General features: G+C 34.1%; 1 protein-coding gene across 1 annotated transcript; it reads right to left on the minus strand.

Annotated features, from left to right (window-relative positions):
- Positions 1 to 1,064: 1,064 nt before the first annotated feature.
- On the minus strand, positions 1,065 to 10,242 carry LOC109172802 (protein FAR1-RELATED SEQUENCE 7-like). The gene is made up of 5 exons (XM_019322030.1): positions 9,951 to 10,242; positions 3,713 to 3,790; positions 2,556 to 3,621; positions 1,718 to 2,171; positions 1,065 to 1,391 (listed from the first exon to the last, which is right to left on the minus strand). The coding sequence occupies exons 1-5, from the start codon at positions 10,240 to 10,242 to the stop codon at positions 1,065 to 1,067; spliced, it is 2,217 nt and encodes a 738-aa protein (XP_019177575.1).
- Between the last annotated feature and the right edge of the window lie 973 nt (positions 10,243 to 11,215).

Below are 11,215 nucleotides of genomic sequence, written 5' to 3' on the forward strand. Positions count from 1 at the left end.
CTTAAGGCCGAGTGCCACTCCTTGTATGTGAAAATTGCAAAAAGTTGATATAAAGTACCTTAAGTTGGACTGGGCAAACACTGAAAACGTCACTGATTGCGGGATCTATGTACTCCGTCATATGGAGACATTCCGAGGGACTCTACAAGACTGGCAGCCAGGATTCAAGAAAAATATGCGCTTGAATGTAAGACTACCATACATATTATAGTTTCAAAATACATTAAAAAATAAATAAAACTGCGAATGACTAATTACTTAATGTTCTTTGTTTATAGGCAAGCTTCATGTGTGAATTGCGAGCGAAATATGCTGCGAACCTCATAAAGTGGAGAATGAATGAAGTCAGGGGGGAGGTTCTGCAAGCGGCCAAAAGAGTTTCGAAGAAGAATTGAATGAATATTCTTCAACATGTTGACTGAATTCTAAACAATTAGAAAGTTTTTGTGAACTACATTGACAATGTGACTTGTATTTTGTGAATGTAGATGCATGATGTTAATAGCTAAATAACAATTTACATCTGATCTATGCACCTCTTTCTCTTTTCTCTTCTTTTCTTTTCTTTACTTTTTTTTTTTTTTTGTTTTTGTTTTCATGTATCAAATCTATAATTGCATGACTACTATAAATCCAGAATTGCAAAACTATAGTTCCATAATTGCATAACTATAATTCCATAATTTCATAATTATAATTCCATAATTGTATATAAACAATTCCACAATTGCATAACTATAGTTCCATAATTGCGTAACAATAATACCATAATTGCAAAACTATACATCCATACTTGCATAACTATACACCACAATTTCATAACTACAAATTCCATCACAATGGGGACTACACATGCATAAATGCATAACTATATTTTCATAATTGAATGACTATAATTTCATAATTGCATACCTTTCATAATTGCATGACTACAATTCCATAATTGTATAACTATAATTCCATAATTTCATAACTACAGTTCCAAAATTGCAAAACTACATATCCAGAATTACAAAACTAAAACTGTATAATTGCATAAAATCAATGATAACAACTTGTATTTCTCAATCTACACCTACATTGTCATCTAAACCCTTACTAAACTGAACAAAATCTGAACTTGAAGAACTTGGATGTACAAGGTATCCATCCCCAGCAAGCTTGGATATGTTTTCCAACACCAAAGACTGAACAGCACCCTTTGTACTCAATGCAGCTTTATTTGCAGCACTCCTTCTCCCCCTTGCAAGACTGTACTTCTTTTCAATAACACCACTCCTCCTTTTGTTACGCTCACCTTTCAATCTCCGACTTGAAGGATTTTGAACACCACCACTTGAAGATGAAACACCACACTCTTCAATATGCACATGCCCAACCTCGGCTTCAACCTTTTCTTTACATCATCAACAGCCTCGTCACACAGTTTCCTCGCTACGCTGCTATCTTGACTAGACACAACTAATCTTTGAAATTTTCTACTAATATCGAACACTCAAATTGATGGAGGAACACCAACATTATAAACCATAGAATCAATGTTGACATTCCTACCATCAATAACCTTTTTAGTCCATCTTTTAAGTATATATTTGTCGGGAATACTAGAAACACAATGTACGTGAAGAATGCGTATACAATGACAACATAGAATTCCCAACTCAGACATCAACTTGCAACTACAAGAAATGTCCAAGTTAGCTGCGTTAAAACTAACCTCATGCCTTATAATATCTATATCTGGCCGCCACACGTGATACTTCTGTTGACGGCCATCATTCAACACCATCTCTTGATGACACGCACTGCCTTTCATGAATTGTTCCTCAAACAGAAAATATATCTCAATCGTGTATACCTCTCTAGCATGTGAAAGAAGTTTCACATGCTCCATCATCATAGCGGGTACCCCTTGAGCACACCGAAAGTCTTCACCGTTCTCTTTACTTCTCCATTCAGAAATTACGCTTACAAACGATGAATAGAAATCACAAAGACCCGCTGTCTTGGACAACCTTCTAGAAATCGAATGATTTGTAGTTTCACTCCTTTGTGATGATAGAATGCCCCCAGAAAAATAGTCCTTGTTAAATGCTGGACACCACTTCTCCCTACAGTCATATAGCTTTTCTAACCAAGTATTCTTGTGACATTTATAGTCAGTCACCAACCTGAAAATGGTAAGACAAAATCCCAAATGATTATGAAGCAGAATATTAACAAGCAGCATCACCACATCTAACACATACTCAGAATTTCTATTGCTCTATATACATAATTGGAATACTATATGTCCATAATTGATAGACTATATATCCATAATCCATACTACTACATTTCTAGACACCACCAGTAAGTTCAACTGCTATATATCCATAATCGGTATACTATATATCCATAATCGGAATACTATATATCCATAATCCATATACTACATTTCCAGACACCACCACTGCTATATATCCATAATCGAAATACTATATATCCATAATTGATGCACTATACATCCATAATTACAAACGTAATGCAATAAAAACGATTAATTACTAACATACCTTGTCCAATAGAATTGAAATTCAGCTTCGGTCTCTGTGTATTTCAACACGTAGTTAAACATATCCAAGAAATCCTTATTGCTCCTTAACGTCTTGATATGCTTCTTTGAATTCTCACCGATATGCCATATGCAAAGACGATGACGTGATGTTGGAAACACTTTAGATATAGCAGCAGCCATAGCTGCACATTGATCTGTCATAATAGTCTGTGGAGACTTGCCACCCATTGATCTTGAAAACACTTTAAACAACCACACAAACGATTCTATCCTCTCGTTCATCAAAAACCCGCATCCAAACATTACATTCATGCAATGGTGATTCATCCCTACGAAAGGGGCACAAATCATATCGTATTTGTTTGTGCGATATGTCGTATCATGCACTAACAAGTCCCCAAACACCTCGTAATCTCGTCTCATTTGACCATCCCTCCAAAAAAAAATGCACAACCTTGCATCCAAGTCAAGTTCAAAATCAAAGAAAAAATCAGTCTCGGTAGACTGCCTCCTCCTAAAAATTTCAATTAAAGAGTTAGAATCCGTTCCATCCAATCGCTTGACAGTATCCGCAGCCATTGAATTATAAGCATCTCTACTGGTGAAACCAACTAAAGGGGACCCCCCCGATTGGTGTTTTAGGAACCTAATACCATCTGCCAATGCAACACCACTGTCCTTCAAACCTTGTAAATATAAGAGCTGATTATCTCCGACACTCCTATGTGAACGAAGTAGATGACTCTTGTTGAACACACATAACTCGTGATTGTGCACTTTCTCGTGTTTCGTAACTGTCCACAACCCATCATCACCCACGTCAAATTGAACAAACGCTCCACACCCTGTCCTTGTGTCAATTTTGGAATAAGCCTTAACCCCACTGTTAGCCTTGTAACCAGCCTTAGAACAACAAAATTTCTTCATTTGAATTGTGTTCGAAGATCCCTTGTATCGTTGATGACCCTTCCTCACACTAAAACCAAGTCTATATGCATAACTGTTATACACCTCAAAAGCCTCATCAGCATTACTTACTACCAAACCAACCAAATCTTGATCAACTGCAAATATAACACAATAATAACCATTTCCATTAACACATAATTCCTAACCATAATTTGCTAATTAAAAGGTAAACCACTATGAATAAACCTGGAATTGATGAAGATCCATCAACATCTACATCTACTTGATCTGAACTCACTGAACCATCCACAATGCCTTCACTAACTACATTATATAGACATGGTGAACATTAATTCAAACAGTTCATCAAACAGAAAAAACAGAGTGTCTACAGATTCTGTATATATAGTTATATGATTATGGAAATATAGTTATACAATTCTGGATACACAGTCGCAACAAACTGCCAAAACAGAGTACCCCTAATTCTGAATATATAGACATGCAATTCTGGAAATATAGTTATAAAATTATGGAATTATTGTTTTCAAATTCTGAAATTGTTGTTACACAATTATGGAAATTACTTACGTGATTTTGCACAACTATTTGCAGATTCTAGACACAAACATCACTGCTAATCACATAATCATACAAAAAACCAAAAGGAACGATTGCAAAAACAATAACAAGATCACCTTGAATCGAATGCCAATCATCAACTGCGGAATTCGTCTGCTCTGTTCCATCCTCCATCTATCAATCACTTTGTAATTCCCGATTTCGATTTGCGATTGCGATTTGCGAATGCGATTGAGATTGCGATCGCGATTCCGGTGATATCGAATGCCAATACCACAGCGAACAACTGCCAACGATCGAGTTTGAAACTTGGAAACAAACTCAAAAGGAATTTGGAAGTAAACGCCGTTAACGGAATTTTTTTTTTTTTTTTATAAAACCCCGCGTCATTAGGCTAAAACGACGTCGTGTGGATCTGTATGCACCATGCATGGTGCATACAGATCCACAGCATAATTTGCCCACATTTGGTTCTAGTATTATTGTGACATGGCCAATTTTAATCTTCTATCAACAAAACAATTTTAACGCAGTTAAATATAATGACATTTTGGTTTTTAATTACAGATTTTTTGAAAAAAATAAACATAAAAATATAACAGGGTTAACTCACTTTGTATGAAAATAATCAAATGCATTTGTATTTAACCACATTTTAACGATTTTGCTGACTGGAGAAAAAAAAATGATCATGTCACAATAATATTATAACTAAATATGGATATTTTGATTAAAAAAAATTAAAAATAAACTATCACATCTAAATTTAGAACCAAAAATAGAATAACTCCTTGAAATTTTAGGCTAAAAACTAAATTATTATCACTTAGAATTGTTAGATTTCTTCCATTATTACCAGTTTTTTTCTCAAAACTCTTTTCAACGTATTTAACAATTTAATGAAGAGTTTGATGTTGAATGTCGTGCTTGGGCATGTCTTCACTAGCTTTTGATTAACAACATAGAAACTCACTTTTTTATGGTAATGGATAACTAAGTCGTAAAAATGTCACCCTAACCAAGACTAATCAATAATGAACCCATCTAATCAATACATCATTAGAAATATTATGTGTACGTGAATTTCCACAATGTTTAATTTTAAAATATTATGACATTTTTTAATTTTAAATAAGCAATAATTGTACACACACACACACAAAAAAAAAGCAACAATTGTTTTTTTCAAACAAAGCAATAATTGTTAGATATGTATATAGTAAATATTTGAATGTATTAGTATAAACATATTTACCAAAAGTATAAATAATATTTTGGTGTTGTTGAGTTGAAAATATCTATTATTTTATATTTGAAAATTTATTATCTATTGAACAAGAATGTTGATTAATCATTCTGGTAAATTTTAAATTTTGGAATTGGAAGATTACTAACAAATTAAAACAACTGTAGAGTTTATGAGAGAATTTTAACAAATTAAAAATATCATGTTACTCCTTTAGTATAGGAATAAGAATCAAATAGGCCTGGTAGTCGAACGATGTAGTTGTGGCCCCTTAAATGAGAGGTCTTAAATCTGAACCTCAGTGTGAGGTCACCAAATCTAAAAATAATTTTAATTAAAATAAATGTTAAAAAAAAAAACATCGGAGACGATGAAGGGACCTAATTGTATTTTTAAATTTGGTAGCCGACATGTCAGCATATGTTCAGGTAAACAAGTCATTTTGGGTCAAATTGCATGAGTTTGTGTTGTTCAGGGATCCAATTGTATTTTTTTTAGTTTGATGGTCTAATTGCATTTTTTTTTTAGTTTATGGTCTAATTACAGTTTGGTGTGTAGTTGAGTGGCATATTTGACCCTTATTCCTTTGGTAAATTTATCAAAAAGCAATCTGAGAAATTTGACATCTCTTGTACTTCATAAGTTCTGATTTGATCAACCTTATTGCTTAGTAAATGAAATAAAAAACTTGTGATACCTTGTTTTACACACCTGAAGATTGTGGTCAAGTAACTCCTTATTTTTATTAAGGGTCCGTTTGGAAAGCAGGAAAATGACTTCTGGAAAATGAGTCATTTGCCGGAAAACATTTTCCTTTCTAATGTTTGGTTGCATTCTGGAAAACTGTTTTTGTGTGTTTGGTTCATTTTCTGGAAAATGAGTAGAATTGTATAATTAAACATTTTAATTATTTTATTTAGAATATTATAACATGTATAATAATATATAATAATTTTAAATATAATTACAAAAAATAACTAATAATATATCAAAAATATTATGGTGGTGGTAGTGGTGTTATTTGTTATATAATAATAATAATAATAATAATAATAATAATAATAATAATAATAATAATAATAATAATAATAATAATAATAACAATAATAATAATAACTGGGGGTGGTATGACAGTGGTGGTGGTGATGGTGTGGTGGTGGTGGTGGCGGCAACGGTAGTTGCGGTGGTATGGTTGTGGTGGTGGCGGCGGCGGTGGTGGTGGTGTAGTGGTGGTGGTGGCGGTGGTTGCAGTGGTATGGTGGTGGTGGCGGCGGCGGTTGCAGTGGTATGGTGGTGGTGGCGGCGGCGGTGGTATGGTGGTGGTGGTGGTGGCGGTGACGATGGTTGCGATGGTATGGTGGTGGTGGCGGCGACGGCGGTGGTGGTAGTAGTGGTGGTGTGATGGTTGTGATGGTGGCGGCGGCGACGGTGGTATTGATGGTGGTGTGATGGTGGTGGTGTGGTGGCAGTGGTATGGTGGTGGTGGTGGTGGCAGTGGTGGTGGTGGTAGTGAGGTGGTGGTGGTATGGTGTTGATGATGTTGGTGGTGGTGTGATGTTGGTGTAAAAGTTGGAAAATGACTTCCCCCCAAAAAAAAGGGAAGTCATTTTCCTCCAAATCAAACCTATTTTCCAAAGTCAACGGAAAATGATTTCCGTTAACTTGATTTTCTAGGCACATCCAAACAATGGAAACTTGGAAAATGATTTCCAAAACTCATTTTCCAGGTTTCCAAACACACCCTAAGTCCCATATTCATTATCCGAGACATATGTTCCTAACAATAATTATACAAATAGAAGTGATGTTGTATATTTGTATATTGGAATAAGGTTCAAATTGGCCACTGAACGTAACCTGAAAATGCAATTAGGCCACTGAACGAAAAAAAGTGCAATTAGGCCATTAAACACTCAAAAAATGTGCAATTAGGCCACTGAACTCTCCAAACGTATGCAATTTTACCGGATAGCAAGTTACCATCAATTTTAGCAGGTTACCTGCTTACGTGGCAGCTTAGTTGGCATTTTTAATAATTTTTAAATAATTTTTAATAATTAATTTTAATAATAAATTTTATAAAAAAATTGGAAAAAATTAAATAAAAAATAAAATAAAGTCGTTTTTATTTTTTTAAATTTTTTTTAATAAAAAATTATTATTAAAATTTATTAAAAATTAATTAAAATTTATTAAAAATGCCAACTCAACTGCCACGTAAGCAGATAACCTGCTAAAATTGAGGGTAACCTGCTATCAGGTGAAATTGCACATTTTTAGACTGTTCAGTGGCCTAATTGCACTTTTTTTTTGTTCAGTGGCCTAATTGCACTTTCAGGTTACGTTCAGTGACCAATTTGAACCTTATTCCTTGTATATTTTATAACCTAGTATACCTTAATTTAGTTATATTGATTTTTTTTTTTACTTTATTCTTCCTTGAAAACTTGAAGGCTTCCCCTTCTCAATCGCTAATGAAAAAGTTTCTCAACATCGTCAAGAGATTCATATTGTGCAGCAGGCCCGATGTACCCTTTATTTATTTATTTATTTATTTATTTTTCATTTGGTCTATATATATTAGATAGATGTTTAAATACTTAATTGGATAATAAATGATTGATTTTATGTGTAAATTGGAAAGACTATGGGCAATTTCCTTACTTTGTTATTAATCGATAGACAAATATAGAGAAACATTACAAACCATGAGGAAGTAAAAGTTTTATATTAAAATATACAGAGTATGTGAGAGTTGAAATAATTTTTAATGAAAAAATAATACTCCGTATTTTTTTATATTAGTTTATTAAAAATTATTACATTTTTGTTAAATTATATTACACATTTTTCTCATAGGGATGGTTTTATACAGGGTCAACCTATTATATGTAGTTGTGTAAGATCGTTTCACAGATCTTTATACAAAAGAGCATATTTGCCTCATAAAAACTTTACAATTACCAGTACGGTCCACCCCTCCTTTGCTTCAATAAAGATGAAGATGCTAACAAGGCATTATCTGGGTGGATGCAAACTTCCTTCAGGCACTATACCTCACTTCTTAACAGGACACCATCTATATTTGAACAAGTAGCATACGTTTCAAATCCAATTCTGGAATACAAGTGAAAATTAAAATTTTCTTTTTAATACATACAATATGTGTATGTACCTCTGATCCAGGTACAAACGCCAATTGCCTATAATTTTAAAAAGAAAAAAGTAATAATAATACATAGTAGGGTATGTGGGAATTGGGATAATTGCTTCTCTAATGAGAATGGATAAGATATATGTATATATATACACACACTTTATTAGGTATATCATTTATTGGTTACAAAGTTTTCAGAACTACTTGAATCCTACATAAACCCGTAACATGTATTATTTTATTTATACGAACCCATTTGTTAAATATTTAGACATATAATATTAAAACTATCCGATATTATTTAATTCTTTATCATTCTTAACTTCAATAACGTTCGCCCACTCTTAGATAAATGGAAGCACATAACTGTCTAAATGATTTTCAATAGCACTTTTCCTGACCATTTCACCACTTCTTGAGGCTAATCGATCAATCCTACAAAATGTCAAATGATGCTTCGGGCAACACCCCTTCTAAATTTGACATTTTGAATTAAAAATGTTAGCTCAATTATTGGATCAAAACAAATTATTAAACTCGTTAAATCTATTAATTTTTGGTCAAAATGCTATTTATCAAACCTGTTCATGGTACTCCATTATATGAAAGTGGTAGCTTTTATAGAGTGTTACTTATCAAACCAGCTCATGGTACTTCATATATGAAAATGTTACTCCATTCGTCTCATTTTATGTGTCTGGTTTGTTTAATGAGACGTGACTCAAGTTATTTTTAATTCAATTTTTAATAATATTAAGTTTTGTATTAGTATATAAAATTTATATATTTAGAAACTATATTAAAAGTACTATTAAATACAAAAAAAAAAAAGTTAAATTTAAAACATAATTTTAAAATACGAACGAAATTAAGTAAAGAAAAAATGATTGGCCCAAGACCTTGTGGTCTAAAGGCACGTTAGACTCCCATATGGGAGATTGTGAGTTCGAACCTCAATGGATGTGTTATTGGCTCTTTGTGTTTTAGTATGTTGAGAAAGAAAAATTGCACTTTCTAAGTTATACGATAATGCATGGTAGAATTCCTCCTTATAATTATCTGTCATGCTTACTTTTCGTTTTTATAAGTGCAATGCTATAGACGAAAAATGAGTACGACTAACACTTAAAGACAAATTCTACAATTAACTTATAACTTAGGGATGAAACGTGTGATTTTTCCTTGATTTAAATTGGTCAAAATTATTGTAATTTTAGCAATTGTAAAAGATAGGAGAAAATTGAAAGGACAAGAATAATACACGAATCGAATTGGTGTTTCAGCCACATAATAATAATAATGCATTAACAAATTTCTTTGCAGACTTTACAAAAGTAAATAAACCCAATACAAAAATTTGAGCAATGAAAAGAATGTGTAGTGTAAAGTGGCTTGTATCTTAATGGTAAATAAAGTCAATAGTCCTAAAAAAAATTGTGTGGTTTATACTACAATTTAATCAATCAATAAAATTTGAGCTAAGAAAGAGGCAGCTATACAGAGCCACGTAACAATGGTTGATTGGCTGTTGTTTGATTGATGATTTCCATGAGGAACCACCGGTAACGGACGCACTCCAGATCCGACGGTTCTGCCATTACCGCCGCCAACGCCACCATCTCTAACGTCACCATTAGTTACGCCTCCGCCTCTCCTCCCACCACTACTACCGCCCTTAAATCCCCCGCCGCCTCCTCTCCCGCCGCCGCCGCCGCCGCCTTTGGCCCATCCTTCGCTTACAAGGAGGCATATGGTGCAGAACACAAGAACGAGCTTCACAGCTTGCTGCATTTTTCTCCGTCAAATTTCTGATTTTTGCTTCTAATAAGGTCTTATGCTTTGGGCGAGATTATAATTTAGAGCGTATTTATATTAGGAGCCTGTTCCAAATCCGACGTTCAGGCACGAAGTTTCTATCACGCGTTCTGGGACTTTCGTATCAGTCAATGATGAAAATGTTATATTAAATATATATCACATGCATATTATATGTGATACAGGACCGACTAACCTCCTTCTTGAGACGATTGAGCGATTCGGATGGCTCATAACACGAGTATTTTGTATCATTTTACTCACCTCTCTCTAGATAGTGTATGAAGTATGTGATGTGAGCAGTGTGAGGGACGATTGAGTGATTCGAACGGCTGATAACACGAGTATTTTGTCTCTCACTTTACTGAGCTCTCTCTAGATGGTGTATGAGGTATGTAATGTGAGCAGTGAGAGGACTAGTGATCTTATATAAGAGCATCCACATCAGTGGATATTATGGAGATAATGTCAGATGAATTATCTCGGGTGGGGATAATAACAAGTGTGGGGTGGAGTTATTGGTGGAGATATTTCTCCTGCAAATTCAAGGAGAATGCAGAAAAAGAAGAAAAAGAAAGAGAAGAAAAAAGAGGCTGCTGTCGCCCACACGGGCGCGTCTGACCCTTTTCTTTTTTTTTTTTTAATTTTTTTTTTTTGTTTTTTAATTTTTGATTTTGATTTTTTTGTTTTTTTTTCCTCCCTTCCCACATTCTCTCTCCTAATCAATCTTACATTATCCCCCAATTCTCCCCAACCATTGTGGATGCTCTAACCACGGGTATATGAGGTATGTAATGTGAGGAGTGAGAGGACCAGTGACCTTATATAATCACTGGCCATCATTGTGGTTGTATGTCTTTAGGTCTCCTAAACTCTAACTAGACTCCTAATCAGGGACGGAGCCAGAAATTCGATTGAGGGGGGCGAAGAAGTAGTACGGATTCAGGAA

The sequence above is a fragment of the Ipomoea nil genome, unplaced genomic scaffold (genome assembly GCF_001879475.1).
Source record: "Ipomoea nil cultivar Tokyo-kokei standard unplaced genomic scaffold, Asagao_1.1 scaffold0429, whole genome shotgun sequence".
NCBI classification, from domain to species: domain Eukaryota; kingdom Viridiplantae; phylum Streptophyta; class Magnoliopsida; order Solanales; family Convolvulaceae; genus Ipomoea; species Ipomoea nil.